This window comes from Curcuma longa, chromosome 5 (assembly GCF_044706935.1).
Source record: "Curcuma longa cultivar G26 ecotype Majalengka, Jawa Barat chromosome 5, ITB_CL_G26_1.1, whole genome shotgun sequence".
NCBI classification, from domain to species: Eukaryota; Viridiplantae; Streptophyta; class Magnoliopsida; order Zingiberales; family Zingiberaceae; genus Curcuma; species Curcuma longa.
In genome coordinates, this window is record NC_133865.1 from 9,511,642 (window position 1) to 9,527,949 (window position 16,308).

The 16,308-nt window shown below is 35.1% G+C and overlaps 2 protein-coding genes across 2 annotated transcripts; both read right to left on the reverse strand.

Annotated features, from left to right (window-relative positions):
- Positions 1–303: 303 nt before the first annotated feature.
- Positions 304–11,166, reverse strand: LOC141829007 (putative formin-like protein 15b). Its single transcript, XM_074716411.1, has 15 exons — positions 10,065–11,166; positions 9,586–9,715; positions 8,807–8,878; positions 7,492–7,590; positions 6,515–6,556; positions 6,357–6,437; positions 6,214–6,264; positions 6,058–6,139; positions 5,881–5,975; positions 4,878–4,949; positions 4,619–4,735; positions 3,681–3,749; positions 3,535–3,601; positions 1,171–1,547; positions 304–509 (listed from the first exon to the last, which is right to left on the reverse strand). Exons 1-14 carry the CDS (start codon positions 10,775–10,777, stop codon positions 1,408–1,410), a joined length of 1,830 nt encoding a protein of 609 aa, XP_074572512.1. The 5' UTR covers positions 10,778–11,166; the 3' UTR covers positions 304–509; positions 1,171–1,407.
- Positions 10,911–15,590, reverse strand: LOC141829832 (formin-like protein 3). The gene is made up of 7 exons (XM_074717331.1): positions 15,131–15,590; positions 13,028–13,241; positions 12,246–12,946; positions 11,938–12,159; positions 11,421–11,844; positions 11,232–11,348; positions 10,911–11,023 (listed from the first exon to the last, which is right to left on the reverse strand). Exons 2-7 carry the CDS (start codon positions 13,098–13,100, stop codon positions 10,911–10,913), a joined length of 1,650 nt encoding a protein of 549 aa, XP_074573432.1. The 5' UTR covers positions 13,101–13,241; positions 15,131–15,590.
- Positions 15,591–16,308: the final 718 nt, after the last annotated feature.

A 16,308-nucleotide genomic window follows, 5' to 3' on the forward strand; every position in this document is an offset into this window, starting at 1 on the left:
ACTTCCCGATTTACCCTAATCGTCGGTGGAAAACTTCCGTGGGACCAGACCGACCACTCCCAGAGATGTGGCTACTGGGATTATCATTTTTTTACATTTAAATAAAACGATTGGAAATCACGAACAGCCAGGAAGAATATATAAATCCACAACGAACGAACAAATGAAGAGCATAAACCATCGTCAAATCAAACCAAATCTATGAATCTTAAACACTGCATCAACCAAACTGATTCTTGATTTGATACTCGTGTAACTAACTCAATTGCCAGCATAAATTGAACCATCAAATCAAGCTGAATATGAATCTAAAACATTGGATCGAACAATATATGGGAGTCTGCTCCCTGCGTAACTATCTCATTTCAATATTTACATGTGAAGCATCTATAGTTGAGCCTAGAAGTTGATAATGTACACTGGAACAAAAAGCAGTGGCATACCACTTTGCATGATGATAAGAACTAATATTGGAGCCATTCTGCATCTGTTAATCTCCCCTTGCACGTCTGCCAAACAAAAAGATTTTAAATTTAAATGTTATGAATTGAGTAATTTTTCAAAGAAGCAATACTTGCATCAGTTGGAGTTACAACTTCAGATAATGGCATGTCTTATATGTCATTCAAGACATCTGAATTCAGTTCTTCAACTGATGATTTTGGTGATTTACTAAAAAGACAATCCAATGGAGGAAATTGAGATAAAATGTATTCACCAACTTGCTAACAAACATGTTGGGATCACTAGCACTTTGTAACTGATGAACATGATATGCAGATTCCATTTTCCAGTTTCTGTAAAGGACTGAGGTTGTTATGACTTGTGAACACTTTAAGAGCATAAATACATTGCCACGTGTACTCATAAGTAACAAAATGTTTACCTACAATTGCTAATAGAGATATGACCTAAGCTTTACATGTTGCTAGACCATATAACTAATCATAAGAATAAATCCCAACCATGACACAATCTAGATCTCCAGGCTTTTGTAACAAGAAGTGGAGGACAGAAAAGGGTGGATCCCAAGTTGCATCAACCTTCAGTTGCAAACTCATGTAAGAGGATTTAATTGGTGTTACGCAAGTAAGGATACTGTATCGTACATGCACAAGTTAAATTGTTTCTCAGCAAAGATGAGAGCCTCAAGTCCACCAAAGAAGTTACCATGGATTGAACATCTTATGCGGCCAAACTCTGCAGTTTTGTAAGGAGGAAATCGATAAATTAGAGTCTTGCGCAGCCGGGCCACTTTGTCATAATAATCCTCCATGTAGTAAAGACCTCAAAAGACCATAATCATAATCTCGTGCCAACATTTAATTGGCTGACTTAATTTGTAGTGGTTCTGTGTGAGCATATCAATTTTTCTGGCTCAAGGCACTAAAACATTCAAGTAAAATCTCAGTGTTTTTTAGCAGGAGCGTTTGATTTATCTTTCAATGCCTCCTTTTGCATTTTCTTTTTTTCAGCTTCAACATTTCGTCCATTTTCTTCACGAGATTTCTTGAACATATTTACGAAGGCTACTAAAATTGATGTGACTGCAAAAAAGTTTAATTGCACATAAGTCAATAAGTACATGATAATACACCAGCATCAAGAAAAGAGCAACTCCATCTCATCATGAAAAAGGTGTATATCTAGAGAAGCCATATAGATATTGATTCCAGGCTCCAGCCCATCTACATTATTATGAAACAATGAAAACAACTATGTATTTATTTGCTAAATGATAGAAGTAATTCAACCGTGAATAATTGGTAAGTCAAACACATTTCTAAAGGTAAATGTCATAGATGGTGTATTAAGAAGGAATAAATCAATTAGAATAAAGGGTGCAACTATACTCAGTGGTATCAAAACCTATAAAACATGTGTTCTTGGTTTCAGAAAAATATGTTCCTTGTGTAACTATAAATCTGTCCTGCCTTACAAAACAGATGAAAAACAAGATTTCAGCCAAACATGTATAGGTAACAAATGTTCTATAAACAAACTACAATGAAGCTAACATTCAAAATGTAATTCGAACTCAAGTAGTTGTACCAACTATTTAGGGTAAATTATACAGAACCTATCCTATTCACTGAACTCTACATATGACAACTAGTAAATCGGGTCACTTGTCTTTGTGTAAAATTTTATTTGATCTTTGATTACTTTATCCCTCAAACTATGGCATGCTCAAATCGAATTGATTAAATTGATCCTATTAGGAAATCAATTGACCAATCGAATTTTATATGACCAACTTTGCTTAAAGTTGGTCAGGTTTATAAATTGATGAAACCATTTTCTGTGGAATTTGTAAGTTTATATTTTGTTATTAAGAGAGGTAATATACTCAGTGAATCTTGATCATAATCTTGGTAGAAGTTATTGGTAGGGATTTGAAAGTTGTAGATGCCCATACTTGAGGTCCTAGGGATTTTGATAGCATGGTGAGTGAGCCATGGAAACAAAGACTGCAAATGGATGTCATGATCAGCAAGTTTTCTTTTTCTTCCTTTTGATGAAAGAGTGTATCCGTCCTCTTTAGTATCATCAGAAGTAAACCGAGAATTTAAAGGATTAAAACATTGGCCCACCCACCATCTGTTCCCTAAGTAAACAGGAGGTTGGATAGATTTCTCTCGATTCATTCTTCTGTTATCCATTCATTTATTGGCTTTCATCCTCCTCCCAAGCAAACCACCCCAATACATGCAGCATTGTATGCCACGACCTTATTGATTTTTCATTTTAACCTAAAGACCACACAAGTTGCAACATCTGCATGCTCCAGAACCATCTCTATGTTAACCGAGTCTTTATTCTATTAAAGTATCTTATCAATTTTTCCTTGTTAAAAATAGAGAAAAAAATACAAAGTACTAGTCTGTTTATCCAAATTAATTATTCCATATTTTCATTTGATGTTTCTTGGTAATTTTTTGAAGTTACACTTTATATATTCAGTCTCAACTGTATTTACCTTACACAACTTTAGTTTCTTTCTAAACCTTATCACCAGAATCCAAGTTTCACATTCATTAGATTCTTCAATAAGATTCCTAGGATAATTAAGATCTTCAAATTGTATGAGTTCTACTAAGTGTGTTGAAAAGAAAGATAGTAGTTTAAGAATTTCTAATTCTACAAATGATCTTAAAAAAAATCCTGAATGTTTTTGTTGGCATAGATCACATGTTGATGGATTTTGTTTCCTTATTGATGATAACTTGGTGATCCCATTAAGTTTCCGAAATTTTCCATAAAATATTTGCATTGTCCAGAGTCAGTTTCTAAATGTCCAATTCTTTCATGACTTAGTCAAAAAACTTAACATATAGAAATCTGATATTTGAATCCGGAATAACCTCAAGTTCTTAATCACAATAGATTAAGGAGCTGAAATGGCAGAGAACAGTCATTCAACAACATGCTAGAACAAATTTTCAAAACCTAGGAGCCTTCTCTATATGCCTACATTCTGAAAGAGAAAATAGATATAAAAAGGGGACAGAATAAAAAAAAGACAAAAATAACCTTGCTCAAATGGACAACGGGCTGGATCTTCTCCAAAATATTGAGACAAAGAGTCTGCGTTTCTTCCCTGTAACAAAAAACACTCATTAAAGCATAATGATTAAAGACACTCAACATGATGTAAAGGATAACGGACAGGTACTTACCACCTCAGAATATAATGATGTAACGAACCTTACATCAGCTTCAGCAGCATCAAGAAAACTTTTCAAGGCCTAAAATTGCAAGAATGGAATCATTCAAAATAATGCCAATTATTTTCAGTGATCGTATAACTTCAGAAAAAGGTTTTGAAAAGGCAGTTAGTTGTATGTATATTGTCAAAGATGTTCTAGAGTTGGATTGTTTTTGAAATGCTAGTCTGACCTATCTAAAGCCTAGCCGTTCTTATGTCATGAAGTGGAGATTTGGAATTCATGTGCTATGTGGTGATCCACTGCTGTGCGTCAAAGATACTCTACCTATATTCCTTTCCTGTATAAAACCCAGTGGGCTTTTCCATGATCATTTTTTATTATTTTGTGATTTCTTTTCTGGTTGTGCATCTTTCTAACTAATATGCTCCTGCAGCATATTGCCTTCCAGTCCTCTTAACAACAACAAAAACTATCTTCACACAAAAAATAATAAGAACCCAATGGCAAGAAATGTGAAAGACAATATCACGTGCAGTCTCCTTGAACATGTTACAGTTCAGAGTAATGTAACATGTTGCTCTTGCAATAATACAGTACTTAATGGAATGAAACAAAAATTCACCTTTTCGAAATAATAAATTACATCAATGCCAAAAGGCAAAATGTGAGTCTCTGCTATTCAATAGAATAAATTTTAATATAAATTCTTAGTAGGTAGAGACAAGAGCCTTTGGATTTTTCAGAGAAAAGCATCAGCTCATATTTTCCTCAAATTTTAGCAGATGGTAACCTATCAGACTGCCCGCCACCTAGTCTGACTTTCCATGTCTCACACAGCTAAATAATGCTATTTTTAAATGGCATGTGTTATTAGCTCAGACACATTAGTCAACTATAGCATTCAACATAACAAAAAGGTTAAGTCGGTATTATTGACTATTACGCACCATTCTGAAGCCCATGGATATATCACCATCATTTCCGGAGGCAGTAAGCTCCTGTTCAACCTTGTCAAGGCCCTTACTGACAGCTTGCATCTCTTCAGCCACTATCTTCAACTGAATCTGTGTTTTGCTAAAAACAAGTTACTGCAAGACTCTACCATAAATGAAACTTGAACAAGATGTTTGAACATCTCCAGAATAAGAAAATACCCAGCTAAAAAAATACACTAAATTTGATCAAGGTGAATTTTTAATAAACTACCTTGGAGGCTGCTTCCAAATGAATTAAGTCTTTATCAAAATCAAGCAACTCTGGCATTTTCTCTGCAAGAAGCTAAGCAGGATACCCAGAAAAAGCAACAAAAAAATGTCATTGGCTCCTCCATCTTAATATGCAGGGATTCAAATATTGTTATAATAGCCGATAAAGAAGTTAAATCCCACTTCAAGTTAGCAAGTGGGAAGTGAAGGCTGAGATAGTTCAAGTGTTGAAGAACAATGAACAATAAACTCAAACAGCTTGGCCAGTAGAGCCGGCATAATGTCCTTATTAACAACAAACTCCTAGTTAATATCACAATTAATTATTTTTTGTTACAACAAAAAGAAAGTTGGCCAAATAGTCAGGATTCAAGGCCTATTATTGTTTTTATGAATAAGAGGAAGAGGGACAAAGAGGATGGACAAATAAGAAAATAAAGAACTTTTCTAGCCATTTCAAACTAATGAATTAGACTAATAATTTGGCACACATTAAATGCATGTATACTTGAATTTTATCTGGAAGAAATAAACCCTTGGGCACACATGTGCTGATCAAGCAAAAATCAACCAACTACAATATTAAAATGTCAGAACCATGATGAGGTTCATAAAGAGTATCGTAAACCAACATTAGGAATTCAAACTTCTTCATAATGTAGTAACAAACTGGGTCTTATTTATCATATTAAATTATAGTATGAACTTCTATAAATTGTAAATTACAGTAGCAAGGATAACAAGAACTACAAGGTCAATATGATTACTGTCTATAACCATCATAAAGATGAATATGGCTAGTATCTCCAAAATTCATGCCTTTGTCCATGAGATTCTTAAGAAAACCATGTCTTGTGGGTTTTATATCACACAAAAAAAATCCTCTGGAATTTGAGTTTCATCAACTGAAAACTAAAATCCCATGAAAGGGATAATAAACATGGGTACCTTACAATGAAATTTTCAAATCCAACTAAATAAATGATGACTATAGTCTAATCTACCTTGCATAAATAGTGAATCAACGTCATTTTGTTGTTTCTTGCTCGAGTATCTGACAATTTAAGGAGACTGTCTAGCCTAAATCCAACAGCAGAACCTGTCAAAATTATAAAAGGGAAACCAAGTAAATTTTGATTGAGATGAAAAACAAATCAGAGAGTTTTTTCTTCAAATTTCACCTCGAGCAGTGCCTTGATTCAAGGCATTACCCAATGTAAGAATAGTCTGCATTATTTGGCGCAACTTGGAAGACTCTTTCACCTAAATCATTGAAAATATCTCAATCGAATATGACGGAGCATACATAGGAGAATGACAGCATGCACCAATGGTACCTCGTTAGTTGCATCATTGATTGTTTTCAAATTTGCCCGCAACTCACTTACCTGTTAAAGTTAAATGCAATAATATGTCCCAGCTACAGCAAGAATATTAGGCCTTAGTAACAAATTAAGGACAAGAGAATAGAAGACACTACCTGAGTGGAAAATGTAATTGTAAATGAGAAAACCCTTAATTTGGATTCTACTCGGGGAACCTTCATTAGCTCCAAAAAAAACTAACGAAATTAAAAATAAACACCAGTTAGTGCCAACAAAAACTTAGACAATATTTTTCATAGGGAACTCTGCATACCTGTTCACATGGCCCGAGCATTTCTTTGTTGCCTGTATAATTCTGAATGATAATATACAAATTAGGAAGGACAGAAACACAGCAATGAAACAAATTCAAACATACTCAACATTGACAAAAATATAGGAAAATCATTATTGTATAACACATTTTTTTCAAGTAAATGATGGCAAAATTATGCCACATGGTTGAAATGACCAAATAAGCAGTCAAAAGGTCTATACCAAAAATAACTAAAATAGGGCATCCACATAAAGAAATTTATCAAAATACTGTCAAAACAACTGAAAATAAGATTTAGCACTCGATTAAAAAAAAACCATCCTTTTTGCTAGTTCTAAGATGCTAATAAGGTGGCAATTCATATCATGTTATTCATTTAATAAATGAGACATCCATTCAAGTCAACAAAAAACTTAGATGAGATAATATGAAAAATATATATTTTTTAAAAAATAATTCTAGAAGGGGTAAGATTAATTAAATTAAGTTATATGACATAAAAGTTACTAATTTTTAAATTGAATTATACTTATAAATTGATCGATTCATGACAACTCATTTATATATTAAAATTGTGTCATGTCAATTTCAAGTTTTGTCTCTGTTACTTATGTTAGGGTCAAGTTGCCTTGTAGGGATGTGGCTAATATTCACTCTCAGTTCTAGATACTAGTTTAACAAAAGCTTTTAGATAGAATTACAGAAATTTGACTCATCAACATAATTCAGCCAAAAGGACACAGGTTACTAATGATGTTAAAAACATGGAAGAGCAGGAGATCATCAAAACAGAGAAAATTTCTATATTCCAATATATATCTCAATAAGTTAAAAATGCATCTACAAACAGTATATATGGAAATAGAAGAAGATGCAAGGAAAGTGAATCAGACTAAACCATTGTTATGGTAACAATGTTCAATAAAGCCAGGCATCGCCAAACATAAAAACATTGAGCAAAGTTGACACCTTACCTTTAGCATCTCCATCTCTTCTTGTGTAGGACAAAACTTGATCAGATTTTCCACTTGATCAATGTCCAAAACTGAGGAATCCAAAGCTAAAACTGCACTCTAGAGATAAACAACAAAGCAATGAATATACCCAAGGATAGACAAAAAGGTTTATCATACAAATAAAATAAGCCATGAAAAAAAAAATCAGATCCCAGTGGAAAGGAACTAGGTTTATCAAAACTACAAAGTAATATTATATTCAAGGAAACCAAAACTCACAATTTGCATAGCTTGCAATTTTAAAACTATGAGCAGAGCCACAACATCTCAGAGAATGGATTAAAAGGGATAGTAGAAAGACATGAAATAATAAGAAAAGCTAACAATAAGGAAAAAATTAACTATTTTAGTGAATACAAGCATATGGGACAGGAGGCACCAATCACTTAGAATACTCTAAAAGTGGTAAGGATATTTTGGAACTAGCATTTACCATAGAGTAGAACATGACTACATGAACACCAGAATATCTAGTAGAATGGACTATGTGATAGTAGAACAAGGGCATGATCACATGAACACCAGAATATCTGGTAGAATGGACTTTGTGATAGTAGAACAAGCCAACAAGGGCATGAAAAAATATTGACAGAAGCAAGAGTCAGCCAATATTATTTAAGTAATTGGATAGGAGAATGTGGGATTGGAGACACCAATGCTGTTTAGTATACTCTTAAAGAGGAAGACATTTTGGAACCACCAACTGCAATGGAGTAGGTCATGAAATAGGAAAGAATGATGGAGGTAAAGTACCAAAGCAACTAAAGCCATAAAATGTCAATAAACTACAGCAATATGTGTTTGCCAGTTTGATTTATGTATGAGCTTAAAAAAATATTTCATATGAGAAAAAAGGGTTCTTGGATTCATAATTATGAACATCTCTGGTAAAGAGTCACTTGATCTAGTTGTTCTAATTTATAACAGAACAGTTACCTAATATTTACCAACAATCTCAAAGCGAATCTCAGACTTCAACAACTTAACAAAATATTAAATTTCATTCATTTATGACTATGTTTTCAATTAAGCCCAACAAACTTTGACAGTGTAACGTATACATATGATGCCTTAAACTTCTCTTAGATTCTGAAGATTATGCCCTTAAATGACTAGTGTGGATCTTGATGATGAAATGTTCATCAAATGAAGTGCATCAAAAACAAGGACATTTCTTATATGCCAACAGGCAGGCAAAATGGAAAATATATGATTACATTCCTTAAATATCAAAAGTTAAGGTGGCATAACAATAATGGAAAATTGAACTTACAATCATATCAGGAAGAGGCATCTTGACTTTTGTAAGCATTATCTCACAATTATTTGCTCTGCGCATGTCAATCTGATAATAAAAAGAAATGGTAAATCATCTCACACCGAGAACTAGATGCTTTCTTTTCGCATGGAAAAAATGAATAGACCCAACTATCCCCAAATGACTACCACAAGGAGTGGAAGCATCAGAATATTAGTTGGTCATACTATACAGTTAGGTTATTTAAAAAGATTGATATCTAATGAAGGATATTTAAATGTAGACATATTTATGAATACAATTGTTTTGAAACCGAAAACATACATGAATTCACACTTCTTATACACTTGATTGTGGACCAACAAACAAATTGTTTTGGTTAGCATAAGTAAGAAGTCCACATCAAACTAAGTTACAGAAATTAATGGGCATTTACAAATTTGGCTTTAATCGAACTGCCAAGAAGTAACTTTAGCTATTGGAAACAAAGAGGTACAAACAAGAAACCCTTTAAAACACAAACATACAGGCAGGCAACTGAAAACAAAAGCATTGATCCCTAATTGTTACCATGATGACCAAGACATGCAGCAGAGAAGCATAAAAAATTAAAAAGTATCATAGCATGTGAAGTAGACACTACTTTTCAAAGAAGATAAGGTTTGTTCCTAACAACAAACTGGGTACAAACTTAGCAAGTTAACATTCAAAAATGACTAGTGTGGCTAAAACAAGACTCTAATATCAAATAATTAACAAACATAAAAGACTTCAGAAAATAACATGTTAAGCACCAGATGAACAATCTCAGACTTATTTGTGCCAGAACTGCGTCGTGCTCCAGTTCTCTCCCGTCCACGTTCATCAGTAGCAACTGTTGCTGAGAAGAGACTTTCTAGTTCAGATAGATCTATCTCAGGTGCCCTATCCAAAAGGTTAAGAAAGCATCAGATTTCAAACTTAAGAAGAAACAGGTTGCTCAAAGTTGAAATGATGAGGAACTTAGTAATTAAACAAATCACTTAAATTGTAAGCACTGAAACAATACTTCTCTGAGGAAATTTGTGCAACATGAGGAGTTTTTTGCCAAAAGTTGCAAAGGATGAAAATATTTAAAGTACCATTTTCTCACTTTAACATAATGAGCATGCACAATGAGAAACTTCATGCATTCAAAAGCTACATCAGATCAATAATGTACAAGTACCATTGTAATAACCAATCTGTTTGAGATATCAAACAGTAACCAAAAGGGTTCTTGTTCTTGATCTACCTGGTTTGACTTTCATGCTTCTGAGAATCAGCCCAAAGACTTCCTTGTGTTGCTCGTGTAACCTTTACCCAGTGCAATGGCTTTAATGGAGTTTTCTTTGGTGGAATTGACTGTGAAGATCCACGACCTTTTCCAAGACTATGAGCAGTTACTCTCCCTCTGCCCACAGATGAAGTAGGTGGTGCTAGCATATTTAAATCCTTCAGCCCAGGAGGCTGTGGTGGACCTGGCATCCCACGAACCCCACCTTGCAAGGGTGGTGGAGGGGGCACAACTCCAAGAGGCTTTGGCGCTGGAGGTGGTGGTGGAGGCACAACTTTGCCACTGGAAATTGGAGGAGGAGCTGGTGGTGGTGGAATATTTCCTTTTCCATTTTGAGGAGGCATTGGGGTTCTAGTAGATACGATTGGAGGAGGAGGTGGGGGAGGAGGGCAAGGACCCTTGTTCAATTTAATAGTAGGAGGTGGAGGTGGAGGTGGAGGTGGAGGTGGAGGTGGAGGTGGAGGTGGTGGTGGTTGAGCAAGATTAGCTGGTGATATAGATAAAGAACCTTTATTAGATGGCATTGACGGAGGAGGAATTTGTTGAAGATCTTTATTAGCCATGAATGTAGGCGGAGGAGGAGGAGGAGGTGGAGGTGGAGGAGGAGGAGGAAGCCATTGAAGATCTTTATTGGATGCAAATGTAGACAAAGGGGGAGGAGAAGGAGACATTGGTAATGCTGATGGCAGTGGAGGTGTTGGGTTGAGGTATTTATTTTGGGTAGGAACCAGAGGAGGAGGAGGAGGAGGAGGAGGAGGAGGAGGAGGCGGTGGCGGTGGTGGAGGAGTCTGCTGAACATCTTTATTAGATGTGAATGCAGGGGGAGAGGGAGAAACTGGAGCAAAATTGAGATGTTGAGTTTGAGCAAGTGGCAGCGGCGGCGGTGGCGGAGGAGGTGGTGGTGGAGGCAGTGGTGGCTGTGACAAAGGTGGTGGCAAAGACAATGACTGCTTTGGATTGAGACATTTACTTTGCGCGAGAGGGGGAGGAAGTGGTGGTGGTAGTGGAATTGTATTAACCGTGGAGGAAGAAAGAGGAGGTAACAATGGTAGCAGGGAATCGTTACTAGATAATGTAGTGATGGAGGTGGAGGTGGAGGTGGAGGTGGAGGTGGAGGTGGAGCACCTTCAGGAATAGAATTTGGTCTTTCTGATTCTATAAACTCAAGATTCCTTTCAAAAGGTGGAGAAACTGACAGTGGTATGCCAAGATCAGCAATTCTGGAAGTGGACTGCTGGGAATCTGTTACACAAATTTTGTTAGTATAATGTTCATATTTAACCAAGAAATATAAGTATCCAAAGGTAAGTTTACCTTTAAGTTTAGAATCTTTGGAAATGTCAAGTAATTTTTCCATGTCTATCGTGGTGCTTGAAACATGCTGAACCTTCTCATTGTCCACTGACGCAGCAGAATCTGAAGTTACAGAATCTTTTTCCTCATCAGATTCCGACATTGACATTAGAGGCATCTGTAAACCCACTTTATTTTGAATATTTGAAACCTCCTTAGCATCTGTTAAAATCAGCTTTTCAAGTTTTTCTTGCAATGCATTGGTTGATATTTGTTTAAGCAGCCAGAATGCATCATCATCGCTTCTTTCAAGCAACTCAACACTGTTGAAAAGTTCTTGTACCTTCGCAAAAGCCTCTATAGGCAATCCGCCTTTTACTTCTCCATTAAAAATTACAGTTGGAGCTCTAGGAGGAGTGATGTTATTGGAATCACCAAACAGCACCTGGAGATTGAAATGCGTGTAGAAACAATTAGTTGAGGCAAGAAGCATTAGTAATTATTCAAATAGCTTCAGTATAGAATACACAACATATACCTCTGCTCGAAAGCGTTTTGGAAACTGGTCTTTGGTATCCCATAGTGTATCAACATCATCATAGTTCAGCATGAGTATGTTAGATCGGATGAAAGCAGTGTTGAACATTATACGGAACATCATTACTTCCCTCTCTGGATCTAAATCAAGATGGACACATTCCAAAACAACATCTCCCTGAACTAGGCATTGGATATCAATTTTTATAACATCACACTCGTCCTGCAAGGGCAAGCAATATCAACATGTTTTGGCAAGGCACTTCAGAATATAGTGCTACATAAGCAAGTAAAACAAGTACCGTATACCTGTTGGTAGCGCCGTATGGGTTTCTTCTTGGACATTGTGTATAGTGTGCCAACAGAAAGACCATCACTTTTATGGATATTTCGTCCGAAAATTCGGATTAACGGTCTGCAACCACTATCCAAGTCAAAGCTTGGAACGCCTCGAAGAATAAGGCAGTCTAAAGAAAGAGCCCGTTCCACAGGAGGCCATTGTGGAGTGATATTCCTTCTAGCAACATACTGCAGGTATCGTAGCTGAGATGGTAATGGGTTCAATGGTGATAAAAGCTGCAAAAGACCTTTAGGAGCCTCCTTATGTACAACATCTAGAGTTCTCTGTTCGCCACTATACAATTTTCTATAAATCAAAAAACAAGCTAAAAGAAATGCTAACAAAGGCCAGCCCCCTCTTTCACAGTGTAGTAGTATAATATTCTGATTATCCCCAAGAGAGAGCCAATAATCACAGACTCGAAGGAAGTGATGAACAAGCGATAAAGGAAGGAGCGGGCAGCCTTCAAAATGGCGTGGATAATCAATTATAGTAACATCGTATTGACGTAAAATTTCTGCAAACTGACTTCTTTTTTCTCCCTCCCTAAAGTTGAATGCAAGAAAGGAAGAATCAGCAAATTCTTCATGTAGTTCAGTGATAATTTCATGCAAATAGATGTTGTATAATCCATCAGGTAGAACTTCAGTTGAGAAGCACGAATCACAAACTGCACAAGGATACCCAAAAATAGCTTAATTGAAGAACATATACAATACATACAGACAACTAAAGTAGATAAAATGCTTACCATAAACTCTGTCCACAAATTCTAGCAAACCATCAGGTGGTCTTTTGTAAAAGAACCTGGTAAAGAGGGACATCTGACAAAATATACTTGTTTGGTTCTGTAGGTAGAGAATGCAGGTCAAGTTACGCTGGGCTAGCCTATACTATTTGTCACTACATAGTGCTGAACATTAAATCATATGCAGTTGTTGCTTCATACTTCATCAGCTATATCCCTGCGACAACAAATACAGATACTGTCAAATGGAGATATCAAGCATATTTTCAGGGAAATCTACTAAAAAATTTCCCTTGAAATGCCTAGCCCTAGAGAGTTAAAAAAATCAAGTTCTATCAGCAAGTACTAATTACATGTGAATTAATTGTACTAGGAGTTCAATGAAATTGATGTTCTAGAAGTGAACTTGAAGAGGCTGCCAGTATAAATACGTTTCTAAGAATTACCTAGGAACCATTGGAATTAAATAGATAGAATGAGTATAAGTTGATTTTGCAGGAAACTTAAATCCTTATAATTAACAAAATGGAACCTGAAATTTCTGACACCCTAGAACACCATAAAAACTAAAGGAATCTTTCTCAATCGACAATTTAAAGAAAATGTTGGGGCTGTAACGGAATATACATGTGTATATGACCATATGGTTGTCCTGTGTCTATTATGTAATTATGGCTTGCATATTTCCAGAAAAAAACTGGTTGCTTCTTTTAGTGAGTCACCAACTGCATTCCATATTAATTCACCATCAGGATCAGACCTAAGATAGAATACAGAACCTATGCAATACATATTACTAGTTTACTGAAATAGCAAAATCGAATGGGATGACAACTATTGTCTATTTGTAATCAGCTTCATGAGTTCCCACCATGAATACCTTCAAATGCATATATCAAAACAACACTAATTGATTATGCCTCTATAAAACCCTTAAGAGTTGGGCATTCCTTGCACTAGCATTCATGTTGACATGTCACTTAATTGATGTGCATGAGTCTCATTTGAACACATTCATATCATCTAACATAATTGTATCAAATAAGTATGAAGCATCCATACCAGCTAAAACCAAATTAGCTAATTGCTTTCTCTAACTCTGACTAAAGCTAAATAATCCCTACACGTGTTTCCATATATCATAATGCAAGATGTCTTAGAATGTCAATTTTAAGAACTATTTCCTGCTTGGTTACTTCATTTAACATTTATACAGCCAACATCAGAAAGCAATGACCTTGCCCAATAACAATATCGTTAGATGAAAGCCTGTAAAATTTGGAAATAATGGGTTGGCAGATGAGCTAACCAAGGGAAAACGGCCGTGCAGATTCAATAAGACAAAACCACAGAAGCTCAAAACAAAATCAAGCACCAACCATTCTAGCATGATGGAAACAACATTTTCGTTTGGGCAGAACACCAAATAAAAAAATGTTTTTGAAAAATTATATATATAGTCCATCAAACAGCAGTTGAATATATATATATAAGAAGATGTTTATTGGTTTAACAAACAAGGTTTGCATTTGAGAAATATATTTATTTATAACCTAGAAAAGAAAATGACAAACTACTCTTGATTAATTGATTAATTCCTAACAATTAGCAAAAGACTATGATTTTAATCCATAAGCAATTATTAGAATGTTACTAGGTCACCCTTATGTTTCATCATCTAGTACAGATTTCAAATTATTACAAATGGAAAAGGCATGGAATAACTGAGAAAATAGTTGTTAATACTTCAGTCATTGTGAATCCGTGATCACTAATTCTAGAAACATTTCAGTGCCTCAAATTAACAATATGGTAGTGTCTGATTCTTCACTCTCTATTTATGTCAACAATTCTCACTCCCATAGAAGAGTGGAGGTGAATGAAACATAGAATCTAAGACAATTCTGGAAATCTAAAATTTTGTAAAATACTATAGCCTTGAAGAGAAAAGGCAATTATAAGAGTGCATATTCTCAAATCTACCTTCGGATTTGAAAAGGAACAATAAGAACTGTTCTAAAAATAAATAACGCCTAGAGCTAGCTCATAAAATTTACTTCCATCAATTATAACATGAAGTGTCTTTGCTGCTGAAATAGTACAAACCGATATTCAATTTAGAAGAGCTGCGATTATGTAAATTAGTCGCTTCGAACCAACTTCAGTGTAAATATGTAGAACCTCGTGAAGTCGCCGATTCTCGCAGGAGCCAAGACCGCGAGGATAGTGTCCCGCGGAAAGGGAAGGGCTGCGAGGATCGTGGCCTCGTGCCGGAACCTGAGACTGGGGTTACGCGACGATCAGAAAACTGGAGCGGATAGAGAGGTGGAGAAAGGGAGGCTGGAGATTGTGACTGCGGGAGGACGAGGGGAGTAGAGAAAGGGATGGGAAATTGGGGGTTTGCCGGTTACGGCTGAGGGCCGGCTTCCGCTGGGACGCGAGCTGTTGGATCGAGCAGGAGGAGACGAAGAAGGAGGGTGGCGCCGCCGCCGGAGAGGGTTTCGATCTGCTCGGCGGTGGAATGCGAAATCAAAGCGGATCTGTATTGAGGATGAAGCGGAACGAATCTCTGCGGACGCCCGAAAGCCCCAAACCATGGAGAAGGAAAGACGAGGCATAGTATTATATAAATTTATAATAATAATATTATTATTATTTTAAAAAAAGGTTAGTTAATAAAATATCCTATTTTTTGAAGTTTTTCAAATATATCGAGTAGGTTTGCTTTCTGGCGGTCGTTTCAATTTTATTCTAAACCATTTTTTATTTTTTATTTATTAAAAAAATCAATAGCATTCTTTTTTAATTTGAAACGGATATAATTATTTGTTCAATGAGAGGGAAATAAAATAAAATAAAATGTAAAAAATAAAGTATCATTAAATTCTCGAGACTAAAAATAATTATATTAAAACCGTTAATTTTATATATTTTATATTATTTATATTCATTTTTTAAAAAAAATATTCACTTTTAATTTTAAATTATTTTGAAAACGATAATTTTTAATTTTAGATTATTTTAATTATATTTATTATTATTATTTTTAATTGTATTTCTTTTCTTTTAAAAACTTAATCCACTCTTCTTTAGTTTATAAAATACTACTGATAATACATAACTTCAACAGAAATATATTTTCAAAATTAAAATTAATAAAATCTTATTTATGTTTCTAAAAAATTATTGATAATTTTATCAATTTAAAAACAAATTATTATCAAGTTTTGAATATAAAAAAATTTAATTGGTAATTTTACATTTCAAAAGGTTAAAAAAGTTGA

Coding starts and splice junctions, on each gene's coding strand:
- LOC141829007 (XM_074716411.1), bottom strand. CDS start 10,777: ATGTCTCCTTCTCCTCCCCCTTTGTCTACATTTGCATCCAATAAAGAT. Junction 6,438..6,514: donor TGCTCGGGCCATGTGAACAG/GTATGCAGAGTT, acceptor TAATTTCGTTAG/TTTTTTTTGGAGCTAATGAA. Junction 3,602..3,680: donor CATCATTATATTCTGAGGTG/GTAAGTACCTGT, acceptor TTTTTGTTACAG/GGAAGAAACGCAGACTCTTT.
- LOC141829832 (XM_074717331.1), bottom strand. CDS start 13,100: ATGTCCCTCTTTACCAGGTTCTTTTACAAAAGACCACCTGATGGTTTG. Junction 11,845..11,937: donor CAAAACGCTTTCGAGCAGAG/GTATATGTTGTG, acceptor TTCAATCTCCAG/GTGCTGTTTGGTGATTCCAA. Junction 11,349..11,420: donor CAAAGATTCTAAACTTAAAG/GTAAACTTACCT, acceptor TTTGTGTAACAG/ATTCCCAGCAGTCCACTTCC.